Source organism: Labeo rohita, chromosome 19, assembly GCF_022985175.1.
Source record: "Labeo rohita strain BAU-BD-2019 chromosome 19, IGBB_LRoh.1.0, whole genome shotgun sequence".
NCBI classification, from domain to species: domain Eukaryota; kingdom Metazoa; phylum Chordata; class Actinopteri; order Cypriniformes; family Cyprinidae; genus Labeo; species Labeo rohita.
The window spans coordinates 22,624,507-22,642,353 of record NC_066887.1 but is presented as its reverse complement, the minus strand read 5'-3'; the positions used below and the strand labels follow the sequence as shown (position 1 = coordinate 22,642,353).

The window sequence follows — 17,847 nt, the reverse complement described above, 5'->3', positions numbered from 1 at the left end:
CCCTGCACTACTTCTACTGTGTTGCTATCTCCATGTGGCCTACAACAGAAGTTTAGCTCCAACCCTTATCAAACACCCCTGAAGCAGATAATGAAGCTCTTTAGGATTGCTTAAAAAATACACATAAAGGTGTTCTGGAGCAAGTTGGAAATAAACTTTGCAGGACAATGGGTCACTGGGAGCAGGGTTGAAGATCTCCAAACATTAACTGTGTTGTTTTATGAATACTGCATATTCTGATGTACAACTTAACTGATACACTGCATTTTGCATTGATTTCACTTATTAAAAATGCTATTTTTCCTCAGTCTCAAGCTGACAAAAATAGAGGGTGAGTGCAGATTTTACAGTACCGCTTTACTTTTTACAGTGATGGTGCACAAAGAAGTGGAATACTGTCATACTTCTTGCTGGATACTACACAAAATACATTGCATACTGTTTAAGATTTTTATGAAGCACTGTTCATAACCATAAACATTTTAAACTGTATAATGCTACAATTTCAAATGACCTCGTTACATTTTATGCTTAATTATGATTGGTGTCCAGTTATCTTCAACTGCATATTGCATAATAGAGGGTTTTCACGACGCATCAACAATTGGCCATATTGGCAGCACTGAATGTAAACAATGCCACTGAACTGAACGAAAATGGCATATTTCGCTGATTATTGCTGCTATAATGGTCAATTATTGTCATGTTTTGGGCTGTACTAATCAGTCAGACCACTTAAAGTACCATAGACTGCCAAAACATATAACAAATCGAGGAGAAAAAAACAAAAAAAAAAAAAAACTGTCTGAGGAACAAAAGGCGTGGACTTCCAGGGCAACATTAGTGTTTGTTCTTATCATTTCTGGTCAGGTGAAGTATTAGACTAATATCTTAATTAAAACTGCTTGTAAATATTATTACCATCTATTAACTTAAGTTTGCCAAAATATTGTGCCCTTTTTTGCTTTCTTAGTCCTTCTCTATATGAATTAGCAGGTTTTACACGTCTTTTTTCCCCGTGGTTTAGACAGCATAAATTAGTAGAACTACATATTCAGTAGTACATTAACCAAGCAATTCATTCTGTTGTTCACATCCAAGTATCTCCAGTATGGCCGTGTATCCGGATAACTGACCAAATCGTGACGTAAGTGCAAACCCTCTATACACGCACAGTATGTACTACAGAAATAGTAGAACTAGTATGTTAGTGTTTTATTCCGGACATAACTAAGATATACCTGATTGTCATTGTCCTTATATGCATTATATGAATGTCTATTAGCAATACAGATGTTTTTAAGGTCAATTTGTTATGGAATATGGATTGCTACAGACTACACTTTGTGGACTCAAAGATCCACATTGCCGTTTATAATAAAACATGAATCGGACTGTTCATATAATGGGCTGTATGATTTGCTCATACTGATCCAAGAAGGAGAAACGTACATTAGAGGTTTGTTGTCATTGCAAGCACCTTTTACCCCCCAAAACAGTTTGTAATGCCTACATATAAAATAAGTGGAGCCCTTTGTCAACTGATGCATTTAATGATTACAGAAGTGCAAATTCTTTCACTAAGACGCGTTTCACCTGCACCTGAGTCACCCTCACAAACACATGAGACGCTCAACAACATACTAGACTAGAGGAAACCGCAAAAAAGCATTTTGTAGAAAGCGCGCCCTCTTGTGTGTGTGCGAGCATCCAGTATCTTGCTTTTGTTCACTTTCCTAAAGCTGGCCCTTTTACAGTTTTGCTGATTTCATGTAGCCTACATTATTCTGTCAGCTTACATGTTATAATAGGTATAAACAGTAGAGATATAAAGAAAGCTCTATAGTTATTCCTACAATTTGCCAGTTAAATGCAATGCAAATTGTATGGGGAAACAACCGCCCGGATTCCTATCGTTTGCCCTGTCTACTGGATAATATGAATTGTAATATAAAAATCATTTTAATATGTTTACACACAACGCTACGCACACACTTTATTCACTGTTATTCACTAAATAAAACACCCACACATTGCTCGGACGTCTCTTACAATATTAAAACGCATTAATCAATGTAACCACTAGCATAATCTGCCACGAGAGGGCGAGGCGTAAACCCAGGACGCGTTCTGATTGGTCCATTCACACAGGCGTCACTCGAAAGGCGAGGCTTAGCCTTTGATTGGCATTGTGTATGTCCGAATAGTTAGCCACGGGACCCACGACTACTGAAAGCTTTGAATATCTGACCGGGACGACTGGAGAGGCCTCGGAACAACCCAGGTGAGTGCATAGATTATATTATTTACAAAGTGCGGACCGGAGCAAGTTGTGTTTCATTTAAAAGTATCAAAATATGTGCTGGGAAGAGCCACTTTGTGGTATAAATGACTTTGCCTTCGGAAGTCCAGCCCCCCAGCTGTCCTTTTTTAGTGTGCGTGAATTGTGCATGTTGTGTGTGTGCACGCGCAATGCGTGTGAGTGCTTGGAAAGCGCCAGGTTCGGCCACTGATAGGGGAACAGACTTGAGTTCAGTCCTTCTCGCCTCTGTCCAGTGTCCTGTCATGCTTCAGGTGAAACAGGTTATCTGTGCTTTGAATAAATAACAAAAATGGCCGCGCGTGTGAAAAAAACCTGCAAGAAATTTAGTTTGTAAAAACATATTATAGATAATCTTTTGCCAGAATAGATTTGGCTTGCCTCGTTCTGCCAGTATTGATCTGTTTTTGCTCATCTCCTGGTATCATTCATTGATTCTTCGTCCCGCGCTGCAGTTTTGATGGAGAGGAGCTCGAAAAAACGTCCCGTGGGAATGAAAACATGGTTAAAAGGGACTATATCATGCAACTAATTCATAAATAAATCTTAATCGCACACATCTGAGGTTGTCTCCGTATCTGACCGCATGTGAAAGGAAGAGGACATGGTGGGTGTCCTTTTCATTCAGCGCATTTCAGCTTCTGTCGGCCTCAGTTGTGGTGTTTTAAAGGCGGCTGTCAGTTGAAAGTAGTTCTAATGTGCAAAAGCTGCTAAATATTGCAGCCTGGTAACTATTCGGAGTGTAAAATACTCGTTTCATTCATACTTGTGTCCTACACCAACTCGAACCCTGAACATCTGCCTGCGTAAATATTTCCTGTGAAGTAAGCGGGGAATCCCTCTACGTCATTACGCAGAACACTTGGGGTTCCAAATGGGCGTGGCTTCAATCACCTGTCAATGCCAGGAAATTTTACAGCAATTATTATTATTTTTTTTTCCACCCTTAACAAACAATGCCCTAATTCATACATTTTACCTAACAAAATAGACAGCGTCAAATCAGCCAACAAGTGCAATCAAAACATCTGACATTATGCATATTGTTAACATTTTCATAACTCTTTAACAAATCTCCAGTGAGTTTTTTTTGTCTCCTTCACAATTATTTACGCATTGCAATACTGTTTAGTTTTGTACTATGTTTTTACTTTAACTTTTCCCTCAACCTAATGGAAAAATTGTGCAGAAGTGTTAAGCATAAATAACACAAATGAAAATGGTGGATATTGTTTCTTTTTAATAGAATGATCTTATACTTAACATGATGATACCATGATGAGAATTGTTGCTTTTTATTATTTGTTTTGCTGTAACACTTGGCACAATCAGCGTAATCCTCTTATTTGCAGGGCACTTCATCATGCAAACTGACCTAGTTTTTTATGCGAGGGGGGTTTGCGGGCGATGTGCCGTACCCTTTGTTGAGAGACGAGCGTGTGTGTGTGCTCCATCAAGTTCACTAATTATCAAGCATTTCTTGAGACATCCACTGCTGCAGCACAGGGTGTGGGAAGGACATTAGGCTGTTGGAAAATCTAGGTTACCAACCACTATTTGTGAGACTAGACATTCATAATAGCCGGTGCACCCAAACATTAATGGATGCATGAAAAAATATTCAGTGCTAAAATTGTTTATGTGTTTTATGATTTGGTCTTTCTGTGCACGTTTTAAAGGATTAGTTCACTTCAAGAATAAACATTTCCTGATAATTTACTCACCCCTAGGTCATCCAAGATGCTCATGTCTTTCTTTCTTCAGTCCAAAAGAAATTAAGGTTTTCTCCATATGGTGGACTTTAATGGGAGCCAATGGATTGAAGGTCTAAACTGCAGTTTCAGTGCAGCTTCAAAGGGCTCTACATAGGGCTGCACGATTATGACAAAAAACATAATTGTCAATTATTCCCTTGAAATTGTAACTGCAATATAATTTTCATCAGTAATGGTGATATGATTTTTTAACACATTTCTGATATTTTAATATTACCAGTGTTTCCCATACACTGATTTATTTGTGGTGGTTGAATAAACATGAGCACTGCACCTTAGAAAATCAAAACATGAAGCGGGTGTTTTATATGAATGTAGGCTATATATTTGAAGGAAACCGATCGTCTTTAGAAACATTTTAAGTAATTTTTTTTTTTTTTTTTGATAAAGTAGCATTGAATCTATAAGACTAATCCATTTAAAGTTTAAAGTTAAAGATATTAATATTATTAATATCTTATGCTTATTTGACAGAGATTTCTCATTTGTATCAAGGCTAAATACAAATAAAAGGAGAACATTAATTTATTTGTACCATTTTTATTTCTAAAATATTATGTACTTTTATAGGAGGAGGTTTCATAGATTTGGCAAATTTATTTTTATAAGTTTGTAGGTACTGCCATCTGTTGGAAAACTTCGAAAATGTATCCTTCAACTTCAAAAACGCCAGACATTATTGTTTTACCTTTTGTTTTGTTTTTTACTTTCTTTGCACATTTGCTTTGTAAACACTGCGTCAGTACTTCCGCCTAAGCCATGCGTGCATGATTACGAGATGCATGAGGTCAAGCTAGTGCAAGATGAGCATTTGTGGTTAAAAAGTATATAAATTGTTATTTTTGTTAGAAAATGACCAATTGTTTTGCTAGATAAGACCCTTATTCCTCGGCTGGGATTGTGTAGAGCCCTTTGAGGCTGCATTGAAACTGCAGTTTGGATCTTCAACCAGTTGGCTCCCATTGAAGTCCACTATATGGAGAAAAATCCTGAAATGTTTTTCTCAAAAACCTTAATTTCTTTTCGCCCAAAGAAATAAAGACATGAACATCTTGGATGACATGGGGGTGAGTAAATTATCAAGAATTTTTTATTCTGAAAGTGAACTAATTCTAATGCTTAGATTTTTTTTAAAGCTCGCACAACTTTGGCCTTTTTATATGAACATGTTCATGTAAAGAAATTTCCAGTAATGGCACAGAGATTCACTGAAGCTTGCAAAATTGCACAGTCCCTCGAGAATCCAACTTAATTCAGCATGTATGTTAGGCACCTATTTTTATCTGTCATGTAATATGCATAGCACACTCTCCAACTTCTTCACTTGAAATGAAAGTGCCTATGAGTGTTCTTTGTCTTCTGAGTTGTTTGGGCGTCCTAGTTGTCCACCTGACATTGGTCTCGTATATAGACTGGTGAAGGAATAGTTCACCAAAAAAAAATGAAAATTTGCTGAAAATATACTCATCTTCAAGCCTTCCAAGATGTAGATGAGTTTGTTTCTTCATCTGAACAGATTTGGAGAAATTTAGCATTACATCACTTGCTCACCAATGGATCCTCTGCAGTGAATGGGTGCCGTTGGAATGAGAGTCCAAACAGCTGATAAAACATTACAATAATCCACACAACTGTAATTCATCACTTAAAAGTGTGGTGTGAACTGTTTCTTTAAGAAATACATTTCATGTTTGTTCCTGTCATATTAATTCACAAATGCATAGGCTGTTGATATGTGTCTTATTTAAACAATATGTATCGTCATTATGAATGAATTCATTTTTTAAATTTTGTGACATGAAGAAATGAAAGGAGCAGAAGTGGTTTGAATTTTGCTTAACACAACAAACCAGCCAACTGCCTCCTGACCTCAAATGACAGTTCACACAATGACCCGCTGTGTCAGGATCAGGGCTGTAACAGTCTCCGTCCTGACCCAAGAGGACAACTCTGTGTGTGTGTGTTTAAGCAGTGTTAAATGGTCTTTCTCTCTCTATAGTTTCAGCACTTGCCTGGAGCAGTGGATGAGAAGTTTGTAGCAGCTCGGGGAGGGAGCGGGAACAGCATCGGCCACAAGTGAGTTGTGTGTGAGTGTGTATTTGTGTGTGAGTGTGTCTTCATCGTTCCAGTGTTACTTCAAGGTTTATGAACAGTATTAGTGAATGTGGCATTGTCTTCACAGCTGGAATCTCATTGATCAGCAGCCATGATCACAGGTAGAGATGGTGAAGTGAGCAGGAGAGAGACTGAGTGCGCTTATCTAGCCTGCAACTGTGTATAGAGGCACAAGCACTGTTTGTAAGCCAGTTGTTAAACTGCTGTAAAACAGCATGTAGTTGGTCACCTATTTAAATATTTGTAGGGATCTGAGAGATGTAAACACCTAAAAGTAACTGAGATAAATAAGGCAAAATGTAATACAATTTTAGATGTAAAACAGTTTAATTTGTCTGCATGGTAAAGCTTTTATGTATTTTATTAATTAATTTTTTTTTTGACTAAATAGCATGTTTATGTAAATGCACATTTTCCACCTTCCTGATTCACAAACATGCAAATGACTGACATTTTGAAGGCTCAAATTGTAAAAATCAGCAGTTTATTTTAGTATCAAGATACTATTATAGTTGTTTATTAATTATATGTTTCAGTGTATGCTAAAACATGCTAGCAACATGCTAGAAACATGCTACCAATATGCTAATGACATGCTAATCATGCTAGACATGCTAACAACATGCTAGTCATACACAAACATGTTAGTCATGTTAGGAACATGCTAGCAACATGTTAATCATGTTAACAGTGCTAGATACATGATTAGCAACATGTTAACAACATAATAATCATGCTAAAAATGCTAGCAACATGCTACTTTGTGTTAGAAACCTAGCAACATCTTAATCATGTTAGGAACATGTTAATCATGTAAACAATATGCTAAAAACATCTTAACAACATGCTAACCATGTTAAAAACATGCTAGCAACATGTTAATCATGTTAACGATATGTTAAAAACATCTTAGCATGCTAATCATGTTAGAAAACATGCTAGCAACATGTTAATCATATTAACAATAAGCTTATAATTCTAGAAACATGTTAACAACATGCTAATCATGCTAGAAACTTTATCATGTTAGAAACATAATTAGCAACATGTTAGCAAAATGATAATCGTGTGGAAAACATGCTAGCAGCATGTTATTCATGTTAACAATACGTTAAAACATCTTAACAACATACTAATTATGTTACTTAATGTTAATTATGTTATTATGTTATAATTATATGCTATCAACATGCTAATCATGCCAGAAATATGATAATCATGCTTGAAATGTGCTATCAATACGCTAATGGCATGCTAATCATGCTAGGCATGCTAACAACATGCTAATCATGCACAAACATGCTAATCGTGTTAGGAACATACTACCAACATGTTAATCATGTTAACAATGCTAGATACATGATTAGCAACATGTTAGCAACATAATATTCATGTTGAAAAATGCTAGCAACATGCTGTTCGTGTTAGAAACATCCTAGCAACATGTTAATCATGTTAACAATATGCTAAAAGCATCTTAACATCATGCTAATCATGTTATAAACATGCTACCAACATGTTAATCATATTAACAATAAGCTAATAATGCTAGAAACATGCTAACAACATGCTAATCATGCTAGAAACATTTATCATGGTAGAAACATAATTAGCAACATGTTAACAACATAATAATTGTGCTGAAAACATGCTAGCAACATGTTAATCATGTTAGAAACATGCTAGCAACATGTTAGTCATATTAGCAATAAGCTAATAATGCTAGAAACATGCTAACAACATGTTAATCATGTTAGAAACGTTTATCATTTTAACAAACATAATTAGCAACATGTTAACAACATGCTAATCATGCTAGAAACGTTTATCATGGAAGAAACATAATTAGCAACATGTTAACAACATATAATTGTGCTGAAAACATGCTAGCAACATGTTAGTCATATTAGCAATAAGCTAATAATGCTAGAAACATGCTAACAACATGATAATCATGCTAGAAACGTTTATCATTTTAACAAACATAATTAGCAACATGTTAACAACATAATAATTGTGCTGAAAACATGCTAGCAACATGTTAGTCATATTAACAATATGCTAAAACATCTTAACATGCTAATCATGCCAGAAACACACAAATCATGCTAGAAACATGGCAATCATGTTAAAAACATGCTAGCTACCTGTTAAATCGTGTTATTAATGTGATGCATAATGCTGTCAGCATGCTATCAACATCTATCTAATCTAAATTTTAACTTTATCTAAAAAGTTTTTTTTTTAATGTCTATAAAAAATACAAAATATTTTATTTCAGCTATGTTTTTTATCTCAAGTAACAAATTGTTTTTATTTCAAGTAACAAAAATGTAATACATGTGTTTTTTTATGGATGTAGGTTTAATGAATGGTTTTAGGTTTATAATCGTGAATATCAGTGCTTGTTTGGGAAGGTTTACAATGTATTTTATCTTCATTATTTGTTGGTCAGAAAGGTCCTCAGTCTCTCTCCACACATTTAAGCCTACTAAAATATATATTTTTTGCAGCTAGCTCTAAAGTAATGTTAACCAAGAGCAAATGTTAACTAAATATACTTACAGTTGTTGGGAAATCAAGCCTTCATCTGGGTTTGATTAAGTTGGTTTCTTTTAATTACGTCTATGGGACATGGTAGACATAAAATGCTGCTAAAGGTGTATTCTGCAGTTGCTACAGGCTTATATTAGTACTTCCAAAGTACAAAGGCTCTCTGTGTATAGCATGGAGTTAGCCTGCATGCTAATACCTTACAAAGATAATGGACTTTTTCTGCGACTGCAGATTGTACCTGAAAAGCAATGATGATTTGCGTGTTCGTGCTGTCAGAGGTCATTTGTTAACTCATTGTCTCCTGATTCACTTCTTTGAAATTGTTTCCTCATATTTATATTTGTAAAATGAGTGTGAAATTAACCAAATCACTATTTGTTTAACAGGCTAATTCTAAAGGTTAAGATGGCAGCTGAATTCAGCTTCTAAATGCACTGCGCTTTCCTCCTAAATGAATCATTTAAAGCACATGTGCAGCAAACATATGGACCTTTAGTGGAAGTATCTCACCCCTCAGGCATTATTCATCACCTCTTTTTTTCCCGCCTCTTCGATCGTGAGTCATTTACACACCTGATGCTCAGACGTGCCTTTTCAGCCTTGCTCCAACAAGCACATAATGGATTCTCTAATCCAGCACGGTTGTATTGAGATTAAAATCCAAGTCAGATTTACTGAAGGCAGTGCCATGAAAGGGGGGTGGAAGAAAGGGAGATGTGGGGGAGGGGCACGGGATTAGGGACAGATCATATCCGCTTACGGCACAGCTGTGCAAGAGAGTGACTATCATTGCTGGATGCCTCTACAAACTGACCTCAGATCAGACTAGGCCACTGTATCGGTCTTAAACAGAGAAACGTTTATTTTAGATCAGCTATTTGAGCTATGACTATGGCTTCTGAATGTGTCTTTTTCCAAATTGGGACAGTTTAGCCATGCTAGACTATATGCTTTGAATATAGTTGTTTATAAAAAATATATGTTGTATAGGAAAGGAAAATAAATAAATAAACAATTATTTTATTTTATTTTATTTTATTTTATTTATTAACCAACAGGAATCACAGTTGAATCAAGATTTATTCTATCTAGCTTGCATGTTATTTTTCATACATTCCTTTAATATTACTATAAACATTGCTGGAGTTTCCCCTCCACATAAAAATGTTGCTTTTTTATTTAGATTTATTTTTGTCTTCCTTTTTAGATAAATAAAAGATAAAATCATATTTATTTAAAAGGAATATTTGCTAAAGTATATATATAAATATATATAAATTATATATATATATACAAATTTCAGTATTTGCTAAAGTATATATATATATATATATATATATACTTTAGCAAATATTCCTTTTAAATAAATATATATAATAAATATATATATGATATAATTATATATATATATATATATATATATATAATCTAAATTACAAATATTATAAATTATAATTATATAAGAAATTATAAAAATATAAGGGTCAGGTTTTTTTTTAATTATTTTATTTCATTTTATGTTATTTTATATTTTATTTTAAATTATAATTTATGATTTAATTATAGTTATAAAGAAAACTATTTCCGTTTTACTAATTTCAGTCTTTCATAATTTGAAAACTGAATGTCTGGTGTTTTAACTAAAAAATAAGGATTTAAAAAATATATAATTTTAAATTAAATGTAAATATTTTAATGTATATAAATGATAAATACATACATTTCAGAAATGTAGAAATATGTTCATTACCATTCAAAAGTTTTGGGTCAATAAGGTAATTTAATTTAATTTAATTTAATTTAATTTAATTTTATTTAATTTTATTTTATTTTATTTTATTAGCAATGCATATTGCTATGTTTACTGTATTTTTAATCAAATAAATTATTTTTTTTCCCAAAAACATTAAAAATTTCCAATAAACCCTAAACTTTTACAGTAGTGCATTTTATACATTTTAGATATAGTACAGCAATATTTAAATCTAAGGATTAATAATTTGTGCCAGTGATTAATGATTATGTTCGAAGAAACCAACTTGACTCATTCCTAACACAATGTGCTTGATGTATGTTTGAAACCAGTTTGGTTGAATTTCTTGGTTCAGTATGATGGTAATGACATGAGACTCATAAACTAAAGGTTATAACATGTCATTGCTTTCAGAGTAAAACTGTTGCTGCTGTTAATACATCCAGCAAGCTAATGTATTTGACCCCAGCTAACATTATCAACACTAAAACACTGCAGCCTAACAGCAGATTCAAACCAAGCATTAAACATTATACAATCAATACATGCTATACACGCAAAAGCTTCATGCTTTGTCCTTCATATACAGATCATTCAGTCTTGTGTTGAAGTGTTGAGTGCAGTGTATTGCAGTTCATAAAGAAAAGCAGAATTTTTCACTGTGAAAGTTCAAATGCAACAGCATACACTTGCATGACTAGGATTTGGACAAAGAGAGACTTGCAGAAAGATCAGCGGGAGACATGTTGAATCAGGGTGGCTGAATCTCAGGTTGGCCCCTCAGTCCCCCCGGTATGAGAGCTTATATAAGGACACTTATGTAAGATGCACTGGGGGGCTTAACTGGGCGATGGGCTGTCTCTGATGTGAGGGGGTGGAGTCTGAAACAGCATGAGGGGATTGTGGGATTAGATGTTTAGAGGGAGCGTTGTATGTGTTTTTAAGTGAAGTGCTAGTAAGAGGATCTGTGTATGTGTATGTACGTGTGTCTCCACATCTGTGTTTGGTAGGCGTCTGGAACACTCTCTCTCCTTTCTTTGTTTGGATGTCTCTCGGCCTCTTTTTCTGTCTTTCTTTTTTCACTCCTCTACCTCCTGTCAGCTTTTTTATAGAGTCAGAGTAGGTTTTTATTTTATCAGTCTCTGCTTTCATTGGCAAGTCAGCATTTTTCTTGCGGTTCAGGAGAGCAGAGGTCAGATTTGGCAGCAGGAATGATTCTCACTGTGGGCGAAACGTTCTCAAACGGAGCAGGTTCTAACTCGGATGCCGAAACTGGGGAGGGGGTGTCTGAACTTGTTGAGAGCGAAGATACTTCTGGAGGTTAGAGATCTTCTTGTTGTTTCATTTCCTCTGTAATTATATGTTCAAATATGAATGGCATTTTGTGGCTGTTAGAGGAGGGGTGTGAAATTCTCTAACCAAACCAAAAGAGAAAATAAATGGGTTGCCAGGTTGTTTCAAAGAGAGCGTATTTTGTAGCGATGGTTTGACAGACGTGTTGCATGTTTGTTCCATTTATGTATATGTTGTATCAAAGGAAATTCATGCAGGGTGAAGGTGAGAGAGGATCTCTGACAAAACTTGAGAGAAAAATGCAGTGTATAAGTTACACACACAATTCAATCAACATAGAAACATTCATTTGTTGTCTAATAGTGATCAGATATTTTTAGGTGGTGGAAAACTTCAACAATTAAAAAATTGCAGACCAACTAACACTCTAAATCCTCATATTAATTACCTGCAATTTTCTGTCTTGAAATAGTTTCATATTTATTGTTTCAGAATTTGACGGACTGATATTTTTACCTTTTACGTTGACTCACTAAATTGCTAGTTAATGAATCTATATTATAACCTAATTATAGTAAGTATAAGTATGTTTGTACTTTTTATAATATGTTTTTTTTTTTTTTAATTCTTTTTTTTTTCAGCCAAACCTTCATGGGTTACATATATATATATATATATATATATATATATATATATATATATATATATATATATATATATATATATATATATGTATACTTTTGCACATGAAGGTTTGGCTGATAAAAAAAAATAAAGAATTAAATAAATAAAATTATTATTATATATATTTACTACCAGTCAAAAGTTTTAAATGTTTTTTAAAGACATCTCTTCTGCTCACCAAGCCTGCATTTATTTGATCCAAAGTATAGCAAAACAGTAAAGTTATAAAATATTTTTACTATTTAGAATAACTGTTTTCTATTTGAATATATTTTAAAATGTAATTTATTCCTGTGATTTCAAAACTGAATTTTTAGCATCATTACTTCAGTCACATGATCCTTTAGAAATCATTCTAATATTCTGATTCACTGCTTAAAAACATTTATTATTATTATTATTATTATTATTATTATTATGTTGAAAACAGTTTAGTATAATTTTTTTCAGGTTCTTTGATTAATAGAAATTATTTCAGAAGAACAGCGTTTTGTTGCTTTTGATCAATTTAAAGCATCCTTGCTAAATAAAAGTAGTAATATCTATATATTTTTTTTTTCAAAAAAAAAAAAAATTATACCAACTCCAAGCTTTTGAATGGTACAGCGTATGTTACAAAAGCTTTTTATTTTTTTACATATTCAGATAGAAAGCAGTTATTTTAAATAGTAAAAGTATTTTGCAATATTATTTATTTTTGCTGTATTTTGGATCAAATAAATGCAGGCTTGGTGAGCAGAAGAGAATTCTTTAAAAAAAACATTACAAATCGTATTGTTCAAAAACTTTTGAAATGTAAAATGAAAGTCAAATTTAAAAATTTGACCTGCATTTTCCCATCACCAGGAATATATTTTGAAAAAATGTATATTTTAAGGCCAGTCACATCATCTTGTGACATTTAGCACTGACTGTTTGCATGGAATTTACTGTAAATCAGTTGTGTGATTAAATCTTTGGGAGTGTAACAACAGTACATGGCAAAACTGTAATTTAACTGTCAAACAGAGTACTAATGTCTCTAATTAGGTCTTTAACATAAACCAAATTAAAATGTATCTTACAGAATGTGACAGTTATAAGAGGACGTTTTTATTAAAGTGTTTGTTTGCACACACATGTTAACATTAATTGCATGCACTCATTTTTGGGTGCGCCTCTAACTTCATTTGTTTTATGTCCTCCTCAATTGTTTATTACTCTGTCAGTTCATCCATTATGTACTGTGTTCAGCCAAATAAGGGGAGGCCCCAGGGTGCATTTCTCTGTGACATATTTGCAATAGAAAATAAACAGTGGCACAATGTCAGAGCTTGCTGATGGTTGTTTCTGGACTACAACACTGGCTGACCTGAATTAAGTGAGTGGAATTGAACCACTGAACTGATGTTAAATATTGATCTGTTGGTCTCGCCTACTGTTTCCTGATGGAGAGTAAGTGTGTAAGCACACATACGCGCTCTGTTCTGTTCTACTGTCACAGATGGATTACACTACCGCAGGCTATGACCTGCAGAGTCACGTGACTCGCTGAGCACTTGGCCTCGCAAAATGGTTGTGTGTATGAGGAGGGAGATTTGTCAATGACTGTGTTGTCATCAGTATGACTACAACAAATAAATAAATAAAAATATTTTTTGTTTTACTTTTTAAATGCGTTATTTATTCATTGAAAACGTTATATTTGTATCAAAATCTTTTACATTTTTTTCTTTATTATGACTTTTATAACCTTGTTGATTATAACACTAGGCCTATATCATGTTAGTCAATGTACTTGGCATCTCTTTCCATTTGCACACATAAAACTGAATACTACATATGTTTCACACACTATACTGGTTCACACTCAGGAAATGACCTGAGTGGATCAAATGAACACTGAAGACAAAAGAATAGCTAAACACGTATAATAAGCAGATGATAGTACTGTGAAAGGGGGTGTTATATTTCAGCCATCTGTTATTGTGATGTAAAGTTTGTTTAATCCTGCAGGTGAATCTTTTGCCCTGTCCTCTGACCCTGGTGTGTAATACTTGACGTGTTGCAGGTGTGTCTTATGTCGTAACAGCTCTCTTTTTATGCGTGCAGCTATGCAGCAGGTGTTGGATAACCTGGGCGAGTTGCCCGCCACCACCGGGGCTAAAGACATTGACCTCATCTTCCTCAAAGGCATCATGGAGAGTCCTATCGTCCGCTCGCTGGCCAAGGTATGGAGCATCGAGCTGCCTAGACTTTACTCCAGCTGATTTACATTGCTAATGAGGTTCATCTGAGAACAAATTAAATTTGTGACTCATTAAGACGGAATGGTATGAATAAATATTGGATATTAAACTTGTGTGTGAACAGCACATTCATTATCAATGCATTCACAAAGTCATGCAGACTTCGATCAAACGGCATCATGCCGATTTGTGTTAAATTCACAGAGCAGCTAGACATGGTCAGAATGATCAGCTCATAAACTGATTGATACAATGATGAGATTTTTGTGATTAGGCTCATGAGCGTTTGGAGGATGTGAAATTGGAGGCAGTGCAGGAGAATAACGTTGAGCTTGTGACTGAGATTTTGGGTGACATCAGTGGACTGAGCGTACGAGATGACAGTGCTGCAGAGCTCTCCAAAATCCTGCAGGAGCCCCATTTTCAGGTATAAAGTTTTCCTCTCTTATCTCGTTTTCTATTTTCACTTCTTGTATCTTGTACTCTTGCACCATCTCATACCTTCTCTTCTCATCTCATTTAATCTCATACCTTACCTCCTTGTCTCATTTCATCTCATATCCTCTATTCTTGTTTTATCTTACGCCTTCTCTTCTCATCCTATCTTGTATCTTCTCATCTCATTTTATCTCGTACTTAATCTCATCTCATCCCGTGCCTTCTCTTCTCATCTCACATTTTCTTTTCTCATGCTTCTTTCTCTCTTGCACATTCTCTTCTTGTCTCATTTCATCTCATACCTTCTGTTTTCTTTTCATCTCACACCTTCTCAACTATGCTCTTATTTTCTCATCTCATACCTTCTTATCTCATCTCCTCTCTTACAATCTCTTCTTGTCTCATCTCAAACCTTCTTATTTCATCTCATCTCATCTCGTACCTTCACATGGTCTCATCTTCTACCTTCTCATCTCATCTCTTGTCTTACCCTCTCTTTTTGTCTCGTCTCATCTCAGGTCATCCCATTTAATTTCATACCTTCTTCCCTTGTCTCATCTCATCTCATAACCTTTCTTCTTGTTTTACCTTATTCTGGATTTTGTTATTTATTCACCTTGCAATCTGTCTTGTATTTTCTCATCTCATTTCATCTCACTTTAATCTTTTCTCATCTCACATCTTCTCTTCTCATCTTGCACATTCTGTTGTCTCATTTTATCTCGTAGCTTCTGTTTTTTTTCATCGTATACCTTCTCATCTAAGCTTTTACCTCCTTTCTTGTCTTATCTTTTACCTTCTCATCTCATACCTTCTCCTCTCATCTTTTCTCATTTCATCTCTCACCTATTCTTCTTTTCTCATCTCATATTGTACCTTCTCTTTTTGTTTTAGCTCATGCTTTCTCTTCTTGTCTCATCTCATCTCGTACCATAATTTCTCATCTTATCCTGTACATTTTCCTCTGGTCTAATTTCGTACCATCTGTTCTTCTCATCTTGCATATTTTCTTCGTCTCATTTCATTTTGTACATTCTGTTCTTTTAATCTCACGCCTTTTCAACTAAGCTTCTTTTCTCTTCTCATAACTTCTCATCTCATCTCTTACAATCTCTTCTCATCTCATCTCATACCCTCTCTTCTTGTCTCATCTTGTACCTTCTCATTTCATCTCCTTCCCTACCTTTACATCTCATCTCTCACCTTTTCTTCTTTACTCATCTCAGTGCCTTCTCTTGTTTTTATCTCATACTTTCTCTTTTTGTTTCTCCTCTTACCATCTGTTCTTCTCATCTTGCACCTTTTCTTCTCATCTTGCAAATTTTCTTCGTCTCATTTCATTTTGTACATTCTGTTCTTTTTGTCGCACACCTTTTCAACTAAACTTCTTTTCTCATACCTTCTCATCTCATCTCTTACAATCTCTTCTCATCTCATCTCATACCCTCTCTTCTTGTCTCAACTTGTACCTTCTTCTGTCATCTTGTCTCATCTCATCTCAAACCTTCTCATGTTATTCTGTTCCTTCTCATCACCACTTATCTCATCTCTCATCTCTTACAATCTTATCTTGTATCCTCTCTTCTTGTCTCACCTTGTATGTTCTTCTGTCATCTTGTCTCATCTTGTACCTTCTCATTTCATCTCCTCTCCTACCTTTACATCTCGTCTCATCTCATACCTTCTCTTCTTGTCTCATCTTGTCCCATCTCATCTCATCTCATTTCATCTCTCACCTTTTCTTCTTAACTCATCTCAGTGTCTTCTCTTCTTGTTTCATCTCATGCTTTCTTTTTGTCTACCTACTTGTTTACCTTCTACTTTGTTTACCTTCTTTTCTTGTCTTACCTTGTACCATTTCCTCTAATCTCGTACCATCTGTTCTTCTCATCTTGCACATTTTCTCATCTCATCTCAAACCTTCTCATTTCATCTCATCTTGTACCTCGATGTTTTGTCTCATTTTGTACCTTCTCATCTCTTCACTTTTTGTCTCATTTACTGTCTCATGTCATCCTATACCTTCTCCTCATCACCGCTTGTCTCATCTCTTACAATCTCTTCTTGTCTCATCTTGTACCTTCTCATTTCATCTCTTCCCCTACCTTTACATCTTGTCTCATCTCATACCTTCTCTTCTTGTCTTGTCTCATCTCATCTCTCACCTTTTCTTCATTCATCTCAGTGCCTTCTCTTCTTGTTTCTCTCATGCTTTCTCTTTTTGTCTCTTCTCTTACCTTCTTTTCTTGTCTTACCTTGTACCATTTCCTCTTGTCTAATATTGTACCTTCTGTTCTCTTTTCATTTCACATCTTCTCAATTAACCTCTTACCCTCTCTTCTCATCTTGTACGCTCTCTTTTCACATCTTCTCATCTTGTCTCATCTCTTACATGCTCTTCTCATCTCACCTTGACCTTCTTCTCTAAGTTTGTCTCATCTTAAACCTTATCATTTCATCTCATCTCGTATCATCACATCTTATCTCATCTTGGACCTTCTCATTTTATCTCTTCTGTGATATTCTCTTATTGTGTCATCATATTCCATCTCGTTTCGTCATCTTATCTCATTTCATTTCATACATTCTCTTATCTCATCTCATATCATACACTCTCTTCTCGTTTTATCTTATGCCTTTTCTTCTCATCCTGTCTTGTACCTTCTCATCTCATTTCATCTCATA

The 17,847-nt window shown here is 34.7% G+C and overlaps 1 protein-coding gene across 1 annotated transcript in view; it reads left to right on the top strand.

The window, feature by feature from the left end:
• The first annotated feature begins 10,687 nt into the window (after nucleotides 1-10,687).
• The window catches only part of pals2b (protein associated with LIN7 2, MAGUK p55 family member b), a 17,973-nt gene continuing 10,813 nt past the window's right edge, over nucleotides 10,688-17,847 (top strand). The window contains 3 exon segments of the mRNA XM_051136385.1: nucleotides 10,688-11,839; nucleotides 14,588-14,706; nucleotides 14,999-15,151. Of these exon segments, the coding sequence (XP_050992342.1) occupies nucleotides 11,731-11,839; nucleotides 14,588-14,706; nucleotides 14,999-15,151 (381 nt within the window). The 5' untranslated portion in view covers nucleotides 10,688-11,730.